Source organism: Balaenoptera musculus, chromosome 3 (assembly GCF_009873245.2).
Source record: "Balaenoptera musculus isolate JJ_BM4_2016_0621 chromosome 3, mBalMus1.pri.v3, whole genome shotgun sequence".
NCBI classification, from domain to species: Eukaryota; Metazoa; Chordata; class Mammalia; order Artiodactyla; family Balaenopteridae; genus Balaenoptera; species Balaenoptera musculus.
In genome coordinates this window covers 81,863,301-81,890,453 of record NC_045787.1, presented here as the reverse complement: position 1 = coordinate 81,890,453, position 27,153 = coordinate 81,863,301, and the positions used below count along the sequence as shown (strand labels likewise).

Below are 27,153 nucleotides of genomic sequence, written 5' to 3'. Positions count from 1 at the left end.
GAAAAAGTGAGAACATCTTTGTTTGTAAGAATGATAATTGCAACATGTTTGGCAGAAGCATGATTATGTTGCTATTAATTTGGTATGGAAGTTTAAATATGGGAAGAAGGGTGAAAATGTGTCCTAAGTAGTCCAGAGGGTGAACTCTTCAAGTTATTTGTTGGCCATGCACTCCATTGTTGCCCTTCTGGACTCACTCCTATTTCCAAGGGGACTGGCAGCCTGTAAACTACATTTACCAGACTTCCTTGCTAGCTGGCTTCCACTTAGGTGTTGCCAGTAAGAGGCTGTGGCAGTACATTTGAAAAAGGGGCAAGGGGAAGCCTCTCTCTTTTTTCTCTTTCTATTCTGGTGATGATTTTGGCAGCAGCAGCAATACTGGGTAAGTGAAGGCTCCTGGATTTATAGACAGGAATAAATAAAGCTCCATCAGCAACAACAGTGGATGATGCAGCAGTACAGTGTTCATGGGCACTGGCTCAAGCAACTGCAAGAGCAGCAGAAACAGCAGGTGACTATGAGATAGCTAAATTTCATAGCATTAATAGGTGTGTGGGTCCTGGCTTCCTACAAAGAGGTAGTGATTGCAGTTCCAACAGCAGTAGCAGCAGCAGTAGCTGTCACTACTCCAGCAACTTTAGTGGCATTTATATCATGAGTTTTGATTAGTAGCTATTTTTTCTTTTCACTCCAACAAATGTATTACTTTTGTAACCAACACTGATACCAATTTCTTTCTGTTTCAAATATTCAGTATGTTTATTTTTCCCAGTTGGATGCTGAGTTATAGAAATACACATATATGATACCATTTACTTACTATTCAAGAACATGACAAATTATACTCTGTATTGTTAAAGGATGTATATATACGTTGTCAAAAATAGTGTTAAAACGGCTCAGAAATGGTAAACTCCAAATATTGGATATGGGTTATAGAGTGAGAGAGAAGAATGTGTTTAGGGAGTGCATGTTGGGTTTCAACTATTTTGATAATGTTTTATTTCCTATTCTGGATGGGAGATAAACAAATATTCATTAGATTGTTATTTATTCATTTTTTAATAATTGAAACATCATAATTAAAATAAAGATCAGTACTGAGATGATTAAAAAGAGCATATTCTTCAGTATATTACTCATATAGTTTAAAAATAGTTACAAAAATTCAATTAGCAAATATTTCATAGAGGTTAAGACCTATTAGTGTTTTAGAAAAAGAATTATTATGTATTTATAGATCTTAAACATTCAGAGTAATGTAAAATAAACTTAAGTCAGTGCAAATTGTTTTGTTTTTCAATGATTATAATGATGATCTATTTTGTCTTTATAAAGATAATTTAATGCATATTATTGCTTTCTTTTTTTCTTTTTACATTTTAGGTGTTGTGTTTGGTCTTGTAGATCTGAGCACTGACAATTTTCAGAAGGAGAATCATCTGAAAACCACTGAGAATTTAGTGTTGTCATTGACCTATGATATTTCATCTTGCCTGGTAGTAGTGTTTATAGCATATTATGGAGGGAAAGGAAACATACCAGGATGGATTACAGTTTCCTCCCTTTTAGTAGGATCTGGATCACTTTTATTTGCTTTTCCATACTTTAGTGGTGGAAATTATAAAATGACGGTAGAAACTGAAGGTAAGGTTTTAAAAGATACTATCATACATCAAATCCTTATTCATTTAAACCATTGGCTCTAGGAACTTAAAATAGACTGTGATATTTATCTGTCTGTACATTCATTCATCTATATCTATTTATATGATCAAGTTTATTAAGCTAACTAATGGTAGCTCCCTGGTAACATGTATGTCATTCTCCCATCTTCTCATGATCATATACCCTTTCATCTAAGAGATGGGCCTAGTAAGATGAAAGAATATTTTGGATGATATTTGGGATAATATTTGGGATAATTATTTTGTGAAATTGGTTTTCTTTTATCAATTTTCATATATATTATAAATCTTTTGATTTATGTCTTCCACAGTATACTTAAATTGATCCCTTTATTTTGACCTCAACACACATATACACAAGTACAAAGACAAAGATAACCAAACTTACACAGACACACACAAAAAGTCAGAACTTTTCTAGCTACTTCTGCCATTTCAAAATGGGTGCTGCCCTTTGACACAGGACTTCGAATCTGGAAAGATTAGAGGCTTCTTTGCTTTCTTCATTGTTTTTTTTTTATTTATTCCACAATTTTTTGCTACTCCCAGTAGATAAAAAGGCTATTTGAAGTTCATAGCACTATTTCTGACACTTTTGTGTCAGGGACTTTCTCGTTATGTATAGGCTTATAAAAGTGTTGGAATGCATTTACCAGTTTTGGAAACTTTAAACTGGGCTTTAGCAAGAAATGATGGAAAAGGCGTGAGGATGTCTCTATATGTATGTATGTGTGTATATACATGTTTATGATGTTTAAAAGTATGTTTGTGATGTGTGTTTATGCTGTGTGTTTACAATATAAATAAAAATAGTTCATATTAAATATAATTTATATAATATATTAAGATATTTAGCAATATATACTATGTAATTCATATTATAAATAATATACTGATATGTATATGATATATATCATATAATTTATGAAATATATAATATTCACATATTTATAATCTTATATTTGTAGACTATATGTAGAATAAATACATTTATTAATTTGTAGAATATATTTGTAATATATTTATTATATTTGTATAATGGACAGCTAATTGAATTAGAAGATGACTTATGGGAAGAAGGGAATGGATAACACTTTACTCCTATTCTTCCCTTAACCCTGTTCTGGTCAGAAAGGGTGAAAAGTTAGGAAGCACTGCTTGAGACATTAAAAATGCTGCTTGATGAGTACTCAGGAGTAATGAGAGTAGAAATAGTACAGTCTTTCTTCCTTTGTGTTGTCTTTATAGTGTCTAGATTCTGCATATTTTATTTTCTGCTTGTGATTAGGAACACGTAATTTATCTAACAACAACCATTCAGTGTATTTACTGGGTAACCCTATGCTTGTTGTTAGAGAAGCAGAAATACAGTAAATAAATGGTCTTTGCAGGTAGAAGTGCTTATTTCATACACCCATCTATGCAGATATTTCACTCATTTTGTTGAAAAGTTTAGTTCTTACATAACTAATTTTCTACTCTATGTACGCACTTCAGTTTATGTATGTATATATTTTTAATTTCTGTATTTTCTTCTTTCATCCTTTTTTGGGGCGGGGATCCTTCTCTTATTCTTTTCTGAATATCTCTCCTATTCTATTCTCTATTTTCCCTAGTTACCTGCCATACTCATCTTCCTGTATGACTGGCCTGAACCTTGGAGCAGTCCATTTATCACCACCTTACACTCCCTTTCTCTGCCCCCTCTACCCCATCTCAGTTTTCTGTACTAATGACAAATTGGTCTTAAGTCCCTATGCATCAACTAACATGTAGAAATCATAGTAAACCAAATCCTTGAGAAGTTAAAACCAATTTTCTCCTCTAGTTCATGCAAACAGTTGTATCACACTCTAATCTTTAGTTTCTAGATCTCTTCATATAATTGAACACCCAACATATCCATGGTTGCAGTGCACTGTCACGTTACTAAGAACTTCCTAAATATCTGTTATCTCACTGTCTGATTATATCCACTAATTCTTCTAACTCACTCATATAACATCAGTTATATGTTCAGTTATATAAAGAAACATCAGTTCTTTCCTTTCATTGGAACCTTTAGTGTATTGACGTCTACTTTCTCCCTTTATCAGATTCTCCTTGTTGTTACTTTCTTTCATTTGTAGCTTCTTTTATGTTCCTTAATATGACATGTTAGAATATTTCAGATATACTCTAATCATTATACTAAGCTCTCTGTCCCATTGTCCTTTCTTGTTCCTGGTCTGGAAAACTTTTGATCCAACCGTATACCTTTCTTTTGTATCTATACCTGGGCTGCTGATGAGTGTTTTAGAGAAAAATCACACAAGAGGGCAGCTTAGTCCCACAGTGAATTTGTTACTTTCAACCTCAGTTATACTTTCAAATGGATCCATTCCCCTGATCTTTTTTTCAGTTCCCTTCTATAATTCACAACAAAGATTTTTGATTTTCCTCGTGTCTTAGTTAGTTTGGGCTGCTATAACAAAAATATCATAGACTGGGTGGTTTAAAAAACAGAAATTTATTTCTCACCGCTCTGAAGGCTGAGAGTCCCAAGATCCAAGTGCCCTTCTTCACTTTAAAAAATCCCTTGTTTGGACTATAATTTCAAGAAGGGCACTAAAAGCTTAGTTTTATCCTACTGGTAGAAGACATTTGTTTTCAGATGTTGGGCAGCAGGAATCTCAGGACCATGATCCTTAGGAGAAGGGAAACAAGTTGAATGTTTTTTTTCTAGAAGGAGACAAGAGTAGTAGATTAGGGATGTACTTGATTATCAGGAGGGTGAAGGACCTACCTGAGTTTAATAATCATTCATTCAAAGTGAGATTTGCATCGTTGTGTGTTTCCCTCCAGCCTCATTCAACTTTGAAAGCGTAGGTGTAGAGTAGGGAGAAGAGTTTAATTTGACCAGGGCTGAAGTTTTACTAAGGGATTGCATGATATGAAAGAGAACAAAGGATTTAAAAGTGTTAAGATGGTAATGAGAGAAGTAAGGAGATGAAGGGGACATTGAGAAAGTGAAAAGGAGCAGGATCAATGGATTGATTATAGGTCCTGGTGAGTTTTAAGGATTGTAGCAACTGGGTTACTGGAAGGAGTGATCTGGAAAAATAGAGAGAGTTTGAGTGTAGGATGCTTACAATTAGGGAAGGTTTGTAGTTTTTGTTTCCGAAAGTTTAAAATGAGTAGCTAGGGTAAGTGGAATACAAGTACATGAACGGAGAGGAGTTCAAGGAACTAAGAAGCTAGGGTGTTGGAAATATCAGATTGATACTGATATCACCACAAGTTAATATGTCTATGTAAAATTGAATCATCAGTATTTTGGATCACAATTCTAGAGACCTCCTCCCATTTGACGTGGGATCAAGTTTCATTCTCTGTGGATACTGAACCACCTGAAAATTTCCATTTGTGTACTATTTTGCAATCTATACTATTACCAGTTTTCCACTAATATTTTAAGAGCATTTGTTAAATTCCAATCAAAATAGACACAGTCAGAATGATCTAATTAGCATTACCTGGATCTACCAATCTAATGACAAATGTAATTCCAACAAACATTTATTTACTATTGATTTACAACCATGTGAATTTGAAAAAGCATAAGGAATACACTGTCACCTAAAGGGAATTTAAAATCTAGTACATTACCATATAATGAGTAACTCTAACAGAGAGAAATTTTTATTGTATAATGCCTTGTCTTTATGCACCTGTATTCTAGAAGTTAGTGGGTCTAAAATGGGAAACTATTTAGTGACACAAAGTTAATGTGAAGATTGCTGAAGAAGTGGATCTAGAACTAAACTCAGAAGGTAATCTTTAGTAATTCAGATAATTTAGGACATTAGAAATACTTTTACCCTGGGGTCAAAACTCAGGGGTACCAGATGCTAAATTTAAGAGGAATATGTGTGTATGTGTGTGTATATACATATATACATATATGTATATATATACTTATGCACACATAAGTAATATATACGTATAATCATGCATACACATTTATATTTGGATATAATATGCGCATATTTTCCAGTATTCCCACAAATTTTCTTTTATCGTTGCTTTTTTTCTGAGAACATGATTGATTATAGAACTACTACATTCAATATAAATGAGTGTTAACTAAAATAAAAGCATAATGGTGGAAATAGCTTATAAAAGGTAAAACATTTCATAGAAGATACTGCATATTTGTTGTATGTTTAACTTTTGACTCGTTTAACAAAAATATAATTATCTTTTCAAAAGATATTTGCCAAGAAATGAAGATGGTCAAGGCTTGCAAGAAAGCTTCATTATCATTCCGATCAAAATATATGACTTTCTTCATCCTTGGGCAGAGTGTGCAGGGAATAGCAGCTATACCTCTTTATGTCCTTGGAATAACCTTTATTTATAACAGCGTTGCCACACACTCAGCTGGTATTTATCTAGGCAAGTTATTTCCCCTTCTAATATGATTTTTATATATTTTCATCCTATCAACCTATTTAGGCTGCGGTTCATTTCGCTAGGAAAAAAAATCTCAAATTACCAGATTAAATTGCTCGAGTAGTTGTATGTTTTAACTTTAAGGATATAGTGGGGTATCACTTCTCGGCCTTTTGGCTAAGATCAAGGATGTAGTGGGATGTTGCTGCCATAATGTCCATAAGGGAATAGAAACATTGTTTATGCTTCCTTAGAGCAAGATTCAGTGTGGTGCTGAAATAATCATTACTGTACTAAGCTCTTTACGTACATTAACACAATCGTTTGGGGGAGCTTTGATATTTTGAAGTTAATGAAAACATAATCTCATTCATCCTATCAAGGAGAGGAGTGATGTGCTATTTAATTAACTACAGTGTAGTATCCTCTCTTTATAATATTTCATGCTAGTGTATCACACAATAAGTAGCCCTGGCGTACAGTAATCTGTACCTCTTTATATTGTAATAGCTTCTGGTCCTGGTAGATCATCTTCTTATACAGGGTTATCTAACTATCATTTTTGGAAAAATATTTAAAGTTGTTTTTACATACTTATTGTGAAGGTGACTTAACAGAAAATAACATTTTTCACTAAAATAATAATTTTTCCACCAGAGGTAAGGAAAGTCATGTCAATAAAGTAAAATAGATAATATTTACATTTATGTTTGTTTTTAGAAAATAATTGCAGCCATTCATTACCGTTGGCTGATGGTGGCAACAAATCTGTTTGTTTTACTTATGGTTCTACTGAATAGCAGTTAAAACACATGTATACACTACAGCGAGTAGCTTACTTTATTGCTACCTCCTGCCACCCTGGCAGCTAAAGTGAAGGATTCAAAGGTGATGTTTATGTTAGAGTATCATCTTGCTTTAGTACCACAAATTAAACTGAAATAAGATCCGTTGAATTTGTATTAAATATATGTATATTTATTTATATTACATTAATATATAGATTAAATAAGGTACAGTGAATTACAAAATTATCTGAGTTTTTCTAATATGTGCATTGAATAATATGTATGATGATAAATTTTATGTGTCAGCTTGGCTAGGTTATGGCAACCAGTTGTTTGGTCAAACACCAGTCTAGATGTTTCTGTGATAATTTTTAGATGTGACTAATATTTACAATCAGTAGACTTTGAATCAAGCAGATTACCCTTCATAATATGGGTGAGCCTCATCCAATCAATTAAAGCCTTTCAGAACAGACTGAGGTTTCCCAAAGAAGAAGCAATGCTGTCTCCAGACTACAGTGTAGAAACTCTGCCTGAGTTTTCCCATGCTGCTGGCCTGCCCTGTAGATTTAAGACTTAATTATGGACTCAAGACTATAACATTAACTCTTACCTGGATTTCCAGCCTGCCAGCCTGCCCTACAAATTTGGATTTGCCAGCCCTACAATTTCATGAACCACTTCCTTAAAATCTCTGCCTCCCTCTCTAACTCTCTGTCTCTGTCTCTGTCTCTCTGTTTCTCTCTCAATATCCTATTGGTTGTGTTTCTTTGGAGACTAATAGAATATTCCATGAAGCTTTCAGAAATAATCCATTGCAGTGAGATAATTTTTATCTTTTTACAACAAAGTTGGGTTATTTAGTTGTTTGATGTTCAGTATCCATTTTATAGGCCTTGTGGAAGCTGCAGGAATACTTGGATATGCTTTGGGGTATGCAATAGGAGCACCCTTAATTAAGGCCTCTGTGAACAGTACTTTTGAGAAAAGGTAGGCTGTTTTTTTTTTCTGTTTTACGTTGTATAAAATATTTATTGGATAGATACTGTAGCTTATAAATATATATTTAATTTGTAATAACTGTATTTTTAAAATATGTAAATGTGACTGATATGCACATATGCATACATATAAATATATCTAAAATACACATTTTATCTTTGCTGTTTGAAATATAATTCAAAAAACAACTTATAATGACAACCATACTACCATTTCCACATATAGTTTTTTTTTTAATTGTGGTATAAAACACATAATGTAAAATTTACCATCCTAACCATTTTTAAGTGTATAATACAGTAATGTTAACTATATGCATATTGTTGTGTAACGTATCTCTAGAAATTTTTCGTCTTGCAAAACGGAAACTCTATATCCATTATACAACAACTTGCCATTTCCCCCTTTCCCCCAGCCCTGGCAGTGATTCTTCTACTTTGTGTTTCTAAGAGTTTGACTACTTTAGACACCTCATATAAGTGGAATCATGAAGTAATTGTCTTTTTATGACTGGCTTATTTCACTTAGCATAATGTCTTCAAGGCTCATCCATGTTGTAACATATAACAGTATTTCCTTCTGTTTTAAGGCTAAATAATATTTCATTGTATGTATAAACCACATTTTCTTTATCTATTCATCTGTCAGTTGACCTTTAGGTTACTTCAACCTCTTCTTGGCTATTGTGAATAATGCTACAATTAACATAGGTGTACAAATATCTCTTTGAGACTCTATTTTCAATATTTTTGGAATATATACCCAGAATTGTTAGATTGTATGGTATTTCTGTTTTTAATTTTTTTGAGGAACTTTCATATTGGTTTTTTTTAAACAGCCATCCTAATAGGTATGTATGAGGTGATATCTCATTGTGGTTTTGATTTTCATTTCCCTGATGATTAGTGATGTTGAGCATCCTATCACATACTTGTGGGCCATTCATACATCTTCTTTGAAGAAATATCTATTCAAGTCCATTGCATATTTTTAAAATCAGATTTTTGTTTTTGTTGAGTTGAGGCAGTTCTTTCTATATTCTGGATATTAGCCCTACTCCAGATACATGGTTTGCCAATATTTTCTCCCATTCTATAGTTTTTCTGTTCACTCTGTTGATTGTTTCCTTTGCTGTACAGTTTTTAAGTTTGATGTAGTCCCATTTCTCTAATTTTTTTTGTTGCCTGTGCTTTTGGTGTCATATCAAAAAATAATTGCCAAATCCAATGTCATGAAGCTTTCTTTGTATGTTGTCTTCTGGGAGCTTTATTGTTGCAGGTTTTATGTTTAGATCTTTAATCCATTTTGAGTTATTTTTGTATATGTTATAAGGAAAGGGTCCAACTTCATTCTTTTGCACATGAATATCCAGTTTTTCCAGCACCATTTATTGAAAAGATTATCCTTTCCCTGTTGTGTATTCGTTTCATCCTTGTAAAAGATTATTTGTCCATATTTATGAGAATATATTTCTGGGATCTCTATTCTCTTCCATTGTTCCATATATCTGTTTTTATATCAGTTCCATACTGTTCTGATTACTATAGCTTTGTAATATATTTTGAACTCAGGAGGTGTGAAGCCTCTGTCTTTATTTTTCTTTCTTGGGATTGTTTTGACTATTTGGGATCTTTTGAGATTCCATATGAAATTTTAGGATTATTTTTCTATTTCTGCAAAACATTCTGTTGAGGTTTTGATAGGGATTGCATTGAATCTGTAGACCACTTTGGGTATTAAGGGCATTTTAACAATATTGAGTCTTCAAATCCATGAGCATGTATGTCTTTCCATTTATTTGTATCTTCTTTAACTCCTTCAGCAATGTTTTGGAGTTTTCAGTGTACAAGTCTTTGCCTTGCATGCTGCTCATTGTTAGTGTATAGAAACACACTTGATTTTTGTGTTGACGCTGTATCCTGCAGCTTTGCTGAATTCATTTATTAGTTCTAACAGTTTTTTTCTTTGGAGTCTTTAGCATTTTCTAAATAGAAGATCATGTCATCTGCAAACAGAGATAATTTTACCTCTTCCTTTCCAATATGGATGCCTTTTATTTCTTTCTCTTGCCTGATTGTTCTGGCTAGAATATCCAGTACTATGTTGAATAGAAGTGGTAAAAATAGGTAGGTGTCTTTGCCTTGTTCCAGATATTAGAGGGAGAGCTTTCAGTTTTTCACCATTGAGTTCAGTGTTAGCAGTGGGCTTTTCATATATGGCTGTTATTATGTTGGGGTAATTTCCTTCTATTATCAGTTTCTTGAGTGTTTTTACAATGAAACGGTGCTAAATTTTGTTGAATGCTTTTTCTGCATTGAGATGATCATGTGCTTTTGTCCTTCATTCTGTTAATGGGGTAAATCACATTAACTGATTTTCATATGTTGAACCATTCTTGTATTCCAGAATAAATCTCACTTGGTTATGATGTATGATTCTCTTAATATGTCGTTGAATTTGGTTTGCTAGTATTTTGTTGGTGAATTTTCATCATTATTCATCAGGGATATTAGTGTGTAATTTTCTTGTAGTATCTTTGTCTGATTTTGTTTTCAGGGTAATGCTGACCTCATGGAATGAGTTTGGAAGTATTCTTTCCTCTTAATTTTTTTGGAAAAGTTTGAGAAGGATTGGTATTAATTCTTCTTTAAGTGTTTGGTGGTACTCTCCAGTGAAGCCATTTGGTCCTGGGATTTTCTTTGTTGGGAGGTTTTTGATTACTGATTTGCTCTCCTTATTGGGTCTGTGTCTGTTTAGATATTTTATATTTTTATGATTCAGTCTTCATAGGTTATATGTCTCTAGAAATTTTTCCATTTATTCTAGGTTATCCAACTTGTTGGCATAAAATTGTTCATAGTAGTTTCTTATGATCCTTTCTTATTTCTGTGACATCAGTTGTAATATCTTCTCTTTCATTTCTGATTTTTGTTATTTGAGTCTTTTTCTTGGTCTAGCTAAAGGTTTGTCAATTTTGTTGATTTTTTTAAAAAAATCAACTCTTAATTTAATTGATTTTCCCTATTGTTTTTCCATTCTATATTTCATTTATTTCTTCTCTAGTCTTTACTATTTCCTTCTTTCTGCTATATAAATATGTATTTTAAAAAATTAATTAATTAATTTATTTATTTATTTTTGACTGCGTTGGGTCTTCATTGCTGCACGCCGGCTTTCTCTAGTTGCGGCGAGCGGGGGCTACTCTTTGTTGCGGTGAGCAGGCTTCTCATTGCGGTGGCTTCTCTTGTTGCGGAGCACAGGCTCTAGGCACGCGGGCTCAGTAGTTGTGGCTCGCGAGCTCTAGAGCACAGGCTCAGTAGTTGTGGCGCACGGGCTTAGCTGCACCGCGGCATGTGAGATCTTCCTGGACCAGGGCTCGAACCCATGTCCCCTGCATTGGCAGGTGGATTCTTAACCACAGCGCTACCAGGGAAGTCCCTAAATATGTATTTTTAAAGTTATATTTAATTATGTATTGGGAAGTGGTACTATAAGTGACTTATTGCCTTTTTTGGTTCTCTCATTAAGATAACGGAGTTAATGAAGGAGATAAAAATCTACCACTACAAGAAAACGGAAAGGTCCACCCTCCATTTCTGAAACTCTGGTTTTATATAAATGTAGAACTAATTAAAACTGAGGTACAGAAGCCAACTAGCTCCTCTTATTTATTGCCAACTATTTCCATAGTTATTTATTGCTACAGTTAGTATGTGGAAGCTCTCCTCCTAGCTCCCCTGCCAGCTCATCTGGGTTCTTACCTAGCCATAGTGAAGTTTTGGTAGCTGGAAGGGGCAGGGTGGGTGGGCAGATAAAGTATCAGAGAATATGTGTTGGATGTATTTTTTTTGATTCTCTAAATTCACTTCCACCTTTCTAAAACCTTCTCTAGTCTCTTTTCTTCCCCAGGAGGCTATATTGAGAGCCTCAACATAATCCCTTGAACTCTGGATTTCAGTTGGATTTGGCCAATGAGAGGCACTGGCAAATAAGAGGGCAGGAGCAAATTAAGGCTAGGGTATTATCCTTCCAGTTTCTGCAGGGGTTGTACCCAGATTGGCTGTATCCCTATTCTAAAGACGACGCCTCCTTTGAGGCTTCCTTTTCCATTTATTAAGCACTGTTCCATTTGACATTAAGGCTTGTCATAACAGTTTGCTACTGTACTGCTGACCCCATAATTTTGTGCTGTACCCTGTTCATTTCTCTAAACTCTGCCGACATCACTGGAAATAGTCTTCTTGTCCCTCTCTCTTCAAATTATCTCAGATGAGTATACCATCTGTTTCCTATCAGTATCCTGACTGATACTAAAAATAGTATCAGAAGTAGCTTTAGGATTCCAGAACTAGGTTGCATATTTGTATGCACAGATAACCTCCTTGCTGGGAGTAAATTAAAGATAGTTACTAAAATGATCATAGGTTGTAGGATGGGATTAAGTCCAGGGACGGCAAGACTAGGAAATTAAATAGTTGTAGCATTTAATCACTGGAGGGACAGAAGTTATTTTAAGAGTTCTGGGTCATATGGCTTCTTTTAACAATACTAGAAAATATTCCCAGGGAAAAGGAAACATTTAATTGTGTGAATATTAAGTTCTCTCATTGAGATGAGAAAGGGGATAGCCACTATATTACAACTCCACTCAACAGTGGCCTTGAAATCAGGAGATCATTCTAGTGAGTAGAACTTCAGGCTGGTTGTCCACTTAGCATAGAAGGAGGGATGGCCTGAGGTATAAATTTATACTAATTTATGGTTGGGTAGCCAAGGACTTAGAACAAGATAAAAAAAAAAAATAGGTAACCAGGAGAATATGTGGATGAAACTCTTAGAACTGGCAAATGAAAAGGGTATGTACTTTGGAAGAGGCTCTTTAACCAGCTGGACAAGATGACCCATCCTGTTAATGTTAGCCAGCCTCTCTCTTTTTTTTTTAACCACCCTAATTCTTCCTCAGTAAGCTCATGTGAAAAGTGGCCATGGTGACAGTAATGATGGGTTTGCATGAGTGCAGTAACATGGACTTCTTCACACTAAGGACAATCTCTCAACAAGAATATTTACTAGGGTATGAGTATTACTACTGCTGTGTATCCAGTTCATCAGTAGTAGAGGTCAACCCTGAATTCCCGATACGACACGTTCATTGGGAGACAAGCTGTCATCAGGTTGATTACTTTGTTATTAGGTTGGCTCTCTTTTAACATAGAGATTTGTCTTTATAGGGAAAGATACTTATCCTAGGCAGGAATTTTTCTTCTGTACTATCTTAGTCCATTTGGGCAGCTGTAACAGAAATATTATACACTGGGCTTACAAAAACAGAAATTTACTTCTTGCAGTTCTATATGCTAGGAAGTCCAAGATCAAGGTGCTGGCAAATTCAGTGTCTGGTGAGATCTTGCTTCCTGGTGTCCTTACATGGATGAAGGGGCAAGAAGTCTATCTGGGGTCATTAATCACATTCATGCAGACTCTACCCTCATGACCTAATCACCTCCCAAAGGCCCCACTTCCTAATACCATTACACTGATACAAAATAATGTCACAGCTTTGAAAATCCCCCACAAAATTATGGCCTGAGCATTACTGAAGACAAAGAATGTTGAAACTGCAAAACAACTGTGAGTAAAAAGGGAAAAATCAACAAATCCCAGCAGAGGATCCTTCACATTTCCATCTCACCCTGCCCACTGCAAGGCTTTGTAGTTTGCAAAGGCCAACCAAGAAAAACCACAGGGAAGACAGAAGACAAAGTTCTATCAAAGCATGATTAGGTATGATCACTAGAAGGGTAATACACACTCAATCTGAGAGTTCAGAGAAGGGACTATAAGAAAAAGATTACCAAGTATATGTGATTTAAAGGGTCACATACCCAGATAAAGTGTTAGTTGTGCAACTTAAAGGGCCAGGCTTGTCCTAAAGAATTGGGCACATGATTTAAAGGGGCAGGAATGATTTCAAAAAAGAGATGAGATTTAGAGTGATAGTCTTTTAAATGCATAGCTTCTGTTGGAGAAACAAGTTAAAAAGGAATAAAGAATTACTCTTCGCCACCTGAATGGACAGGGGAAAAGTGGGGAAAGGAAAAAATTTAGTATCCTGCAGGACAAAAGAGAACCACATAATTGGAGAACTCACAACCACTCAATTTCAGCAAAACAACAAATTAACAGAAAATGCTCTTTCTTTCTCTGCTTAATCATAGCTTTGTTTGTAATAAAATATACAAAGTTGAAAATTTTCATTTTCTCTATTAAAGTGTTGAAGACAGTGATGATAATGAACGCTGGCAGCAGAGTTGGTGGATTCATTTTGTTATTATTGCAGTGATTGCATGGTCTACATTAATACCATTTTCATGCTTTCCACACGGTATTCGAGGTGACTATAAAAATATAATTCATTAAATTAAAGGACAGTATATTCTTCATCCCTACCAATTCTCAGAATATGGCTGAACTGCATTTCTTTCTGTGTACATTTCATTCTGTCATGGACATACAGTGACATGTGCTAGTATTATTTGAACAAATAAAGCCGCATGTAGCCAAGTATTATTTTATTTATGTACCAGACTTTCATTAGCACATATTTTTGCTTCTTGTCATTCCTCTTTAAAAATGCTTTATATCTAAAATTCAGAAGTTTTCTTAAAGAAAGAAGCATATTTAAACCTATTTACCTATCATGATTTAAGGCATGTATTACCCCACAGAATTGTTGTAAGATAGAGTAATAACTATTAAAATTCTTTTGGAAACACTAAAATATACATGTAACGTTAGAGAAATCAAATACTCTGCTAATGGTAGTACATTTCATTGGCACAAAATATTTTTAGTAATATCAAAGTTTGTGCTTTTATATTTTAGGGCTATGCTGTCGAATACTGTAGTCACCATATGTGGCTATTTAAGTTTTAAATTCAATTAAAAATCCATTTACTCAGTCATAAGAGCTACATTTCAAGTATTTAACAGCCACAGTACAGCTAATGGCTACAGAATTGGAGAGTACAGATATGGGAAATTTTCCTTATCACAGAATGTTCTTTAGGACAGCACTATTTTAGAAGAATGTGCCTTTTAGTTAGATTGACTTTAGCATGTTCAAAAACAGCTCACTTGCCATTTCAAGACGAACTGGGTGTATTGGGATGTGTATGTATGTTTATAATATGTGTTTTAGTTATTTGAACATGTCATAAGATTCTTTTACTTGTTAACGTACAGGCACAGCGAGGATAAAAGCCGGAGAACATAAACAGCCTCATTTGTTGGACAGAGATCAAACAAAAGATCAGGAATTTGCAGCTAGTATCAAGGATTTATTTGCTACTTTTGGGGTAAAGTAAAATATTTTACTTAAACAAGCAAATTAAATTAATATGTACAATTCTTTTGTAGTGGATTTAAGAAAATAACTATAAAGTGTTCAGCTTAAATCTGAGTGGAACTTTTGAAGTCTTAATTAACCTACTCATTTTATAGGTAATGGAAAATAGGACCCATTTCACCTAAGTGGCATCACCAAGAACTTGATTAGTGTCAAAGACTGGTACCAAGTATTTTTCTTTCTTCTATTGCTTTTTTTTTTTTTTTTAATTTTATTTATTTATTTTTGGCTGTGTTGGGTCTTGGTTTCTGTGCGAGGGCTTTCTCTAGTTGCGGCGAGCGGGGGCCATTCTTCATCGTGGTGCGCGGGCCTCTCACTAGCGTGGCCTCTCTTGTTGCGGAGCATAGGCTCCAGATGCGCAGGCTCAGTAGTTGTGGCTCACGGGCTCAGTTGCTCCGTGGCATGTGGGATCTTCCCAGACCAGGGCTCGAACCCGTGTCCCCTGCATTGGCAGGCAGATTCTCAACCACTGCGCCACCAGGGAAGCCCTCTTCTATTGCTTTTAATTTGACTTTTATATTATATTGAGTTTATTTTCTCCCTGCATAAATAAATAACCCATTTAATAAGATGACAGAGGAGGCTTCCCTGGTGGCACAGTGGTTAAGAATCCACCTGCCAATGCAGAGGACACGGGTTCGATCCCTGGTCCGGGAAGATCCCACATGCCGCGGGGCAACTAAGCCCATGCACCACAACCACTGAGACTGTGCTTTAGAGCCCGCGAGCCACAACTACTGAAGCCCTTGGGCTTAGAGCCTGGGCTCTGCAACAAGAGAAGCCACCGCAATGAGAAACCCACTCACCACAAAGAAGACCCAACGCAGCCAAAAGTAAATAAATTAAATAAATAAATTTTAAAAAAAGATGACAGGTATTAACATTATCTTTTTACTATATTTAAATAACTTAGAAAAGAACTTTAGAAGTTAACAAATCTTTTCAAAAACAACTTTTTTTTTTTTTTTTCATTTAGAAATGTTTATCTTTATTTCAGAATGACCTATAGGACCTTACCCAGATAAAGGTCCTGTCAGCCCTTCTCACAGGTTATGACTGAGTTTTGCTTCTATGGACCCACCAGTCAAAGCAGCAAAACTAATGAACATCTTATCTTGTGGAAAATAATCTCATCTCAGTATCAAATGGAGAAGAACTCTTCATTTTCTGGGTGAGAAACACAGCCTACAGTACAGACATAGTGGGGTTAAAAAAACCCAACTTCTAAATAGTGATTCTATATTCAATTTAACCAATTTAACCACTTCTCCTATTCATAGCTTCATCCTTTATGTTGTCTGAAGAACTGTGTTTCTCACATGTAGGTTTTTATCAAGTCATTTTCCACAGTACTTGGCAGGTGAATTTCACACTCTTTCAGTGGAACGTTGAAGACCCTTCACAATACCATCAACTGAATTTTCCTACCTCATCTCAGAATTTTACCCCTATCTCCCCCACTTGCTCTTTCCTGGACATATTGGGTACTTTTATAATTATCTACCTTTGTAGATGCAAGTCTCTCTACTTCAAATGTTCTTCTCTCTCTTCTCCATTTGAGAAAACCACTTTGTCAAATCTTACCTTACATTCCTAGGCAAAATGAGTTTCTCTCTCCTTAATGCTTTCATAGATGTTTGTTCAAAATATCATATCATATAAATGTATATATTGGATGTGTACAGATAGTACTTTTTATTATATTAGTTTAATTCTTCTTAAAATGAATAGATTTGTTGTATAAAATCAGAAATTTTGTTTACTTGTTTTCATTCAAACACAAAAGTGTTTATTTTTTATCAAATCATGAACTCTTCCCAGTAATGGATTATATTTCATTCAGATTTTTATTTAATTTTTACAAAATATTTCGTGTGTATATTTTAACTACTGAAATAAATTGGGTATAACTTTTTCACATTGTTAAAAATTAAAATACAATTGTTAAAATACACTTTTCAGAAAATTTAAACATGATTTTTTTTTTTTTAAATTATTGCCAGGCAAGAAACAAAAACAAGCCAATTCCAATATTTCTTTCTTGGAAATAGAGTGCTTTGATTGCTAGTGTTAGGATACAAAATAATATAATGTCCAGTTAACAGTCTTAGACTTCTGACTAACACCTGTCTGGGTGGGTAACTAGAAGATATCTTAATCTTTTAAAAAGTTTATTAGAAGGGACTTCCAGAATGTCAGAGTGAGGAGCTTAGAAATTCTTAAGCTCCAAAAAATAGTAATTGAAACTGGCAAAATTGTCAACAACCATTTCAAAACTCTGGAAATTAGGATTACACTTTGAAAATCACTGATTTATCAAAGATTTTTCTACTTACCCTAATTCTGAAAGCACAATTACAGAGCAGGTTCTGCATATGTCGTTGGCTTATAAACTTAGTTTCTGATAGGTGCCTGTCCTAGGACGAAGGAAGGTTACAAAAACCATAAATCACTTTGTGATATTCCTAACACACTGCCACGAAGTGGCCAAGAGCAAAACAGTAGTCAAAATGAAGTTTCCTTGCTTTGAGCCCACCTGGGCTTTATATAAACAATAATTTGAGAAATTCTCATTTTCATTTATCAAGTACAAATTGGTGTGTAATTTAAATGGAATAACTTGTTACTCTTTTAAAAAGTTAAACTATTTTTTTGTTACAACCTGATAGAACATACCCATCTAATTTTTAAATGATTACAAGTTAACAGTTGTTGAACCCACCATTTAAAATGGTTCTTAAATAGTTTTGGGGACATTTATGTGCCTTAGTTGCTCTTCTATAAAATAATGGTAATAGTAGTGCATATCTTATATACATACTTAGAATTAAACGTATTAATAGATGTAAGGTGCTTAGAACAGTGCCTGGTGCATAGTAGTACAATATAACGGATTGTTATTTTAGTTTTTCTTATTCATCTCTTTTTAATTGTGTAGTGTCACTGTGTTTGGTATTTGTATGGTCAGGCCACTCAAGGTGGCTGTTCTGTGGCTCTCTGTACATTCCTGTGCTCTACCAGTGCCTGCTTCACCTAAACCCTACTCACCTGACTAACCTTTCTACACACTTGCCCCAGGCCCAGCTAGTGATTGTTCTTATCAAAGGGGTGGTGAGGGGCATGCCGCTCTGCTAGTTTCCATGGTAACCTGGTGAGCCAACCTGACTCCCCCTATAACTGGCAGTCCCCGCCCCTCCTCCCCACCCCCGCACCCCCCAGCAAAGCCTGCTACCATGTCTTGTCTGCTGGTCTGCTGCACATGATGAGATGTTGCTCCAGGACCTTGCCTCAGACATGTAAGCTCCCCCATCCGTTAAATCATTGATGTCTCTTTCACTGACTCCAGGCTCTTTCTTCAGTCTTAAAGCTGGGCAGGCACTGGCCTTATAGGCTTGTGGAGTGCAGCCCAACAGTATTAAAGATAAACTAGTAACTAATATCCATGCCTTTATGGAACTTATGGGTCTCAGATTTAAAAAAAAAAAAAAACCCACAGATTAAAAACAACTGATTAACAACTGAGTAGAGAAAATTGTGTGAAACCTGTTTTAGATGAGGGGTAAAGAAGGCTTCACTGAACAGGGAGCCTTTAAATGGAGGAACCTAAAGCATGAGAAGGAGTTAACCATGTGAAGAATGGTCGTTAAGAAAATTCCAAGCACAAGGTACACATGTGGAAAGACCTTGAGGAAGCAAAGATTTGGGTATGTTTAGTTTAGAGAAGACCTTTGTGTTGGAGCATAGTTACTTGGTGGGGAGAGTGATAGAATGATAGGTTGGAGAGACATTCAGAGGCTAACTCATGTCTTTGTGGGACAGGGTAAGAACTTTAGATTTTATTTTTAATGCAATAGGAAGTCACTAGTTTAAGTAGGGGAATAATATGAACATAATATAAATTTTGTTTTAGGAACTTTTAAACTTTGTGTAAAAAATGGATTAGAGTGGATTAAGAATTGAAAAGTCAGTACAATTTGAGTGTTGTTTCAGGAAGTTTTCCTTATGTGCCATAAAAAGTTGAATTTTTTATTCAGCTGTAGCATATGAGGACTCAATTTCAGGAGCCAATTAAAGAATCACTTGGCATTCATAAAATTCAGGGCTACTGATAATAATTTATGTAGGAAGAAAAAAATAGACGTTCTAGGAAGCAACATGATCTGAGCTTCTGGAGCCATTACAAAGAAAGAAAAATAAAAAGCCTAAAATATGGGAAGCAAATGTTCTAAAATCCAGGTACCTTATAGACATGTAATGTTAAGATTCAATAGAAAAGCCCATGCATCTAGGCTCTTGCCTTTAACATTATAGCAGGCTTGAGTTTCAGAAAGAAAACAGACAACGGGCCTACTAGATTTTAAAAATTTGCAGTGTTTGCTTTCTTTCATAGTTTAGCACCTGCCAAAGATGAGTTTCTTAGTAGAACATATCTGTTAAGCCATGTTGGGTAAATTAAAGTAGAGCATGTCTTCCCTGATGATACTTGTGTTTACTTGTGAGTCAGTCAAGCAATGAAGATTATAAAGGAATTCATGTAAGCAAAAGCAGATTTGTGCAGTGGGTAATGGTTATAATCTCTCATCAGGTAAGGGCTAGAGATTCTATGACTTTCTGGTAATGAGTAGAAGGTAGAACTAATTGTGAGTTTATGCTTCTCTGTGATAGATCTAATAGGCAGAGGGATTTTCCTTGTTAGGGTCTGTTACTTTCACCTAAGCCCAAAAGTCAGGTCGCACACTAGAGACTGACCACCAGAGAGTAGCATCCTAGTTTCCTTGGTGAAAAGCCTTAGAGAGAGCCAGCTATAGCCTTCTCTTTGTGTCCCACATATATATTCAAGAGTTAACAAGGCTAATGGTGAATCAGGTCTCCCCTTATCCATAGGTTCTGATCTGTTAGCAGGCCTACCTACTAGTAGGACCACCCAGTGGAGACAGTATATAGCATTTACTACTGTTGAGACCTTATATTGATACAAGTATTTCTTTGATTCTGAGATACACTTTTTCCCCTTGACATTTTAACATCTTTGAAATTGGGTAGGATCTTAAACTGATGGAATCTTGAAATAGCTGTAAGTCAGAATGTAATTGTGACATAGTAGATGTTGCCTGATATAGCAAACTTGGTCATGACTATTCATATTATTATTACTTTGAGTTATATACATTAGTGGTGCTGTCCATATTGAAAGAAACTTCTCTTTAACTCTTCAAAAAGCTAATGCAATATTTAAGCATTGAATTTTAAAGTTAATATATATGTAGAAAGACAGAAACAGCAACAGGATATAATTTTTGATACTAGTAAAGCAAATACTTGCTGTTGTAGGAATGATCACTAGTTCACATTTTCTTGCAAAGAAATAGCCAAGTGTTTTGTGGGACTAAAGTAAAGAATTCCCACAAGTAGAGATAGCTTTATTGTTCTTTTATTGAGATATCTGCAAAAGGATTGCCTCCCACATGCCAAGTTGTGTAGCTGAGTCAGGAAAAATTGGCATTATTTGAAAATGATCTGGATGATAATGGGTTAATATCCAAAATATATAAATACCTCAGAAAACTCAGAAAAATTGACATTATATCACCTTAATAGATATAATGTATTTCAAAAGCTGGTTAGACTGCAATCTGAGTAACGTAGGACTTTCCTTAAGGCATTGTACCATAATGTGAGTGGTAGTGATTTTTTTTACTTAGAAGTACATAAAATAATGGTGTCTCTTACAGTAGATGGCATTGGCATTTTAGATTCAATGAAATATGGTATTTCAACCTTTCTGAGCCTCACTTTCTTCAGCCAAGAAATTGGTACAATAATGGTGCCTTCCTCATAGGAATGTAAAGTGTACAGATCAGTGCATAGCCCATAGTAAAAACTCAATAAATGCATAAATAATATGAATTGAGATATTGAGATATTTCTGATTTTAGATTAGGGAAGGAAAATGCACAAAAAAATTAGGGGAAAACGTCATGACAAGATTTTCCTTTATCTTGATAAGAAATGTGGGTTATCAACCATAAAATAAGAAAATTAAAAAGACTAGTGTGAGGAACTTCATTTCCTAAGGCCTATTGTCTTTCTCCTCTATTAATCCTGTAGTTCAGTACCTCCTGGTTCATGACACTTAGTTGGTATTGTTTGCTTGAAGTCCAATGACTGTTTAGAAGCTCCTGATATAAGGACTAATGGAAAATCATTCCAGCAAACAGATCATTCCAGCCAGTAAAATATATCACCATCATTATAAGACTTACTAATAGTTGGTTGAAATACACACCTCCTGATTTTCTATAGTTTTTGTTTTTTTTTTTAAAGTCTTCTTTACTTGTCATGAGTTTTTAATAAAGGGAGCCAGAGGAGTGGGTATTTTTAAATGGATTCTCCCTACTATTACTGTATTTCTTGCTTGGCGTGATATATTTTAGAAAATTCAACAAGTAAGGAAAGAAAAGAGTTTTATTAAAATGTCAGTAAAGATAATTTTTATAGTTTATTATTTTTATTGAAATGTAGTTGATTTACAATATTATATGGTTTCAAGTGTACAGCATAGTGATTTAATACTTTTATAGATTATATGCCATTTGAAGTTATCATAAAATATTGGCTATATTCCCTGTGCTATATAATATATTCTTGTAACTTATTTATTATATACATAGTAGTTTGTACCTCTTTATTTGCTACCCCCTCTTGCCCCTCCCCCTTTCTCCTCCCCACTGGTAATCACTAGTTTGTTCTATCTGTAAGCCTGTTTCTGTTATGTTATATTCATTTGTTTGTTTTAGTTTTTATATTGCATATGTAAGTGATACCATACAGTGTTTGTCCTTCTCTGTCTGACTTATTTTACTAAGCATAATATCCCCCAGGCCCATCCATGTTGTTGCAGAAGGCAAAACTTTGTTCATTTTTATGGCTGAGTTATATATATATACCACATCTTCTTTATCCATTCACCTGTTGATGGACACTTAGGTTGCCTCCATATCTTGGCTACTGTAAATAATGCTGTGATGAACATTGAGGTGCATTATCATTCTGAATTAGTGTTTCTGGAATTTTTTGGATATATACCCAGGAGTGGAATTGCTGGATCATATGGTAGTTCTATTTTTAGTTTCTTGAGGAACCTCCATACTGTTTTCCATAGTGCCTGCACCAATTTACATTCCTAATAACAGTGTACTAGGGTTCCCTTTTCTACCCATCCTCGCCAACATTTATTATTTGTGATCTTTTTGTTGATAGCCTTTCTGACAGGTGTGGTTTTGATTTGCATTTCACCGATGATTAGCAATGTTGAGCATCTTTTCATGTGCCAGTTGGCCATTTGCGTGTCTTCTTTGGAGAAATGTTTATTCAGGTCTTCTGCCCAATTTTTAATTGCGTTATTTGGGGTTTTCTTAATATTGAGTTTTCTGAGGTATTTATATAGCTTGGATATTAACCCCTTATCATCCAGATTATTTGCAAATATTTTCTCCCATTCAGTAGGTTATCTCTTCATTTTGTCAATGGTTTTCTTTTCTGTGCAAAAGCTTTTAAATTTAATTAGATACCATTTGTTTATTTTTGCTTTTGTTTCCTTTGCCTTAGGAGGCAGATTGAAAAAATATTACTGCAATTTATGTAATAAATTGTGTTATTTCTCATGAGTGTTTTTTCTTATGATTGCTTTAGCTATTCAGGGTCTTTTGTGGTTTCATATACATTTTAGGATTATTTGTTCTAGTTCTATGAAAAATGTCCTGGGTACTTTTGTAGGGATTGTATTAAATTCTGTAGATTGCTTTGGGTAGTATGGACATTTTAACAATATTAATTCTTCCAATCCATGAACATAGGATATCTTTCCATTTTTTTGCATCATTTTCAATTTTCTTCATCAATTAATCTTATATCCTGCAACTTTACTGAATGCATTTATTAGAACTAACAGTTTTGTGATGAAGACTTTAGGGTTTTTTATATGTAGTATCATGTCATCTGAAAATAGAGACAGTTTTATTTCTTCCCTTCTGATTTGGATGCCTTTTATTTCTTTTTCTTGTCTGATTGCTGTGGCTAGGATTTCCAATTCTGTGATAAATGGAAGTGGAGAGAATGAGCATCCTTGTCTTTTTCTTGACTTTAGAAGAAAAGCTTTCAGCTTTTCATCATTGAGTATGATGTTAGCTGTGGGTTTGTCCTAAGTGGTCTTTATTATGTTGAGATATGTTCCCTCTATACCCACCTTGATGAAACTTTATCATGAATGGATGTTGAATTTTGTTAAATGATTTTTCTGCATCTATTGAAATGATCACACAATTTTTATGCTGTTTTGCTAATGTGATATATCACATTGATTGATTAGTGGACATTGAACCATTCTTGCATCCCTAGAATAAATCTCACTTGATCATGGTGTATGATCCTTTTATATAGTGTTGAATTCAATTTGCTAATATTTTGTTGAGGATTTTTGCATCTGTATTCATCATATATTTTGGCCTGTTATTTTCTTTTTTTGTGTGTCTTTATCTGATTTTTGTATGAGGGTAACGGTAGCCTTGTAGAATGAATTTGGGAGTGTTCCCTCCTCTTAAATTTTTTGAAATAGTTTGAGAAGGATAAGTATTAGCTCTTCTTTATATGTTCGGTAGAATTCCCCTGTGAAGCCATCTGGTCCTGGACTTGTTTCCTGGGAGTTTTTTTCTTACAAATTCGATTTCACTACTAGTAATCAGTCTGTTCAGATTGTCTGTTTCTTTTTGATTCAGTTTTGAAATTTGTATGTTTCTAGAAATTTATCCATTTCTTCTAGGCTGTCAGATTTGTTGTATTCTCTTATGATTTTTTGTATCTCTGTGATATCAGTTATAATTTTTCCTCTTTCATATCTTATTTTGTTTATTTAGATCCTCTCTCTTTTTTCCTTAATGATCCTGGCTTAAGGCTTATCAATTTTGTTTACCTTTTAAAAAAAAAAACAACAAACAAAACAGCTCTTGGTTTTGTTGATCTTTTCTATTATTTTTTGGTTTCTATTTTATTTATTTCCTCTCTGGTCATTATTATTTCCTTCCTTCTGCTGACTTTGGGCTTTGTTTGCTCTTCTCTTTCTAATTCCTTTAGGTGGTAGTTTAGGTTGTTCGTTTTCGAGATTTTTCTTATTTCTTCAGGTAGGACTGTATTGTTATAAACTTCCCTCTTAGAACTGCTTTTGTCACATCCCACAGATTTTGGAAATTTGTCTTTTTATTTTCATTTTTCTCAAGGTATTTTCTGATTTCCTCTTGGATTTCTTCATTGGCCCATTGGTTTTTTAGTAGTATTTTTTTGTCTCCACAAGTTTGTGTTTTTTCCTGTAATTGTTTTCTAGTTTCATACCACTGTGGTTAGAAAAAATGCTCAATATAATTTCTGTCCTCTTAAATTTGTTGAGACTTGCTTTGTGGCGTACATCTGATCTGACCTGGAGAACACTCCATTTGCACTTGAAAAGAATATATATCTGCTGTTTTGGGATGGAATGTCCTATGGATGTCTATTAAGCCAACTGGACTAATGTGTCATGTAAGACCACCATTTCCATATTGATTTTATGTGTGGATGATGTGTCCATTGATGTAAGTGGAGTATTAATGTCCCCTACTATTATTATTATTAATTTCTCCCTTTACGTCTGTTAGTGTTTGCTTTGTATATTTAGGTGCTCGTCTATTACGTGCATATATGTTAATGAATGTTACATCCTCTTCTTATATTGATCCCTTTGTCATTATATAATGACCTTCTTTGTCTTTTATTATGGACTTTGTTTTAACATCTATTTTGTCTGATATGAGTATTGTAACCCCAGCTTTCTTTTCATTTCCATTTGCATGAACTATCTTTTTCCATCCCCTCACTTTCAGTCTATGTGTGTCTTTAGCTCTGAAGTGAGTTTCTTCTAAGCAGTATATAGATGGATATTGTTTTTTCTATCCAATCAGACAACCTTTATCTTTTGATTGGAGCATTTTCCCAATGACATTTAAAGTGATTATTGATAGGTATGTACTCATTGCCATTTCATTACTTGTTCTGGTTGTTTTTATAATTCTTCTCTGTTCTTCTTATTTTAGTTTTCTCCCTTGTGGTTTTATGATTTTCTTTAGCATTATACTTGTATTTCTTCCTCTCTAGTTTTTGTGCATCTATTGTAGGTTTTTGATTTGTGGTTACCACAGGCTTCATATGTGCTGACCTATAACACTATCTACTTGTATTAAGCTGTTCTCTGTTTACATTCAAACACATTCTAAAAGATCTACATTTTCTACCTCCCCATCCATGTTTTGTGTTGTTGATGGCATATTTACATTTCCATATTTATCCCTTAACTCTTTATTGTATTATAGTTGATTTTACAATTTTTGTCTTTTAATCTTTATACTAGCTTATTTAAGTGGTTGATCCATAGCCTTTACTATATATTTGCCTTTCCTAGTGGGATTTTTCCTTTTTCATAAATTCTTACTTATTGTTATAATCTTTTCTTTTCCACTTAGACAATACCCTTTAACACTTCGTTTAGGGTCAGTTTAGTATTCACAATTTCTTTTTGTTTTTTTCTGTCTAAAAAGTTCTTTAACTACCCCCAAATCTGAATGATAACCCTGCTGGGTAGAGTATCCTAGGTTGTAGGTTTTTCCCTTTTAGCAGTTTAAATATATCATGCCACTCCCTTATGGCCTGCAAAGTTTCTGCAGAAAAATCACTGATAGATCTATGGGGGCTCCCTTGTACATGACTCTTTATTTTTCTCTTGCTGGTCTTTAGAATTCTCTCTTTATCTTTAACTTTTGCCGTTTTAATTATTGTACGTCTTGGTGTAGATATCTTTGGGTTCATCTCTTTTGGGGCTCTCTGTGTTTCCTGTACCTGGATATCTGTTTCCTTCTTCAGGTTCAGGATGTTTCCAGCCATAATTTCATCAAATACATTTTCAACCCCTTTCTCTCTCTCTTCTCCTTCTAGGACTCCTATAATGCAAATGATAGTATGCTTGATGAAATCTCAGAGGTCCCTTAAACTGTCCTCATTTTTAAAATTTGTTTTTCTTTTTACTGTTCTGATTGGGTGATTTCCATCATTCTATCTTCTAGATCACTTATGCATTCTTTTGTATGCCCTAGTCTGCTGTTAACTCCTTGTAGTGTGTTTTTCATTTCAGTTCTCATATTCAGCTCTGATTCTTTTTATACTTTCAATTTCCTTGTTAAAATTCTCACTGTGTTCATCTATTCTTTTCTCAAGTTCAGTTAGCATTCTTATTACTAATGCTTTGAAATCTTTATCTGGTAAATTATTTATTTCTGTTTCATTAATTTTTTTTCAGAGTTTTTTTCTTGTTATTTCATTTGAAACAAATTCTTTTGTCTTCTCGTTTTGTTTAACTTTCTCTTGAATGTCTATGAAATTAAGTAAAACAGTTAACTCTCCCAGTCTTGCAAGGGTGTCCTTGTGTGGGAGCATCCCTGTGCAGTCTGTGTGTTCCCAGTGCCTTTGGTGGGAGAGCTGGATCTAAAGTGTGCATGGGTCATGTATTCTGCCAGGATACACTGGCAGCTATCACCTTGGTGGGAGGTGGGGCTGGAGATAGCATGGCTAGAGCCAGTCAGGGGTGAGCCAGGGCTTCTCCTATGCTCAGTGGCCATCCTCACACTATCTGGGGTGAGATTGTGTCCTGAGGTGCTGGAGGAGAAACTCTGAGAATTGGGTCTGAGCTGGTTCTGTTCCCTGTAGGTGTGTGTTCTCCCCCTTCCCTGCAATGGCACCTTCGCCCTAGAGGGTA

General features: G+C 34.6%; 1 protein-coding gene across 1 annotated transcript in view; it reads left to right on the top strand.

Annotated features, from left to right (window-relative positions):
- The window catches only part of SLCO6A1 (solute carrier organic anion transporter family member 6A1), a 96,757-nt gene that overhangs the window by 10,086 nt on the left and 59,518 nt on the right, over window positions 1–27,153 (top strand). The window contains exons 2-6 of the mRNA XM_036847277.1: window positions 1,387–1,647; window positions 5,940–6,125; window positions 7,804–7,900; window positions 14,185–14,306; window positions 15,158–15,270. Of these exons, the coding sequence (XP_036703172.1) occupies window positions 1,387–1,647; window positions 5,940–6,125; window positions 7,804–7,900; window positions 14,185–14,306; window positions 15,158–15,270 (779 nt within the window). The remainder of the gene's footprint in view (window positions 1–1,386; window positions 1,648–5,939; window positions 6,126–7,803; window positions 7,901–14,184; window positions 14,307–15,157; window positions 15,271–27,153) is intronic.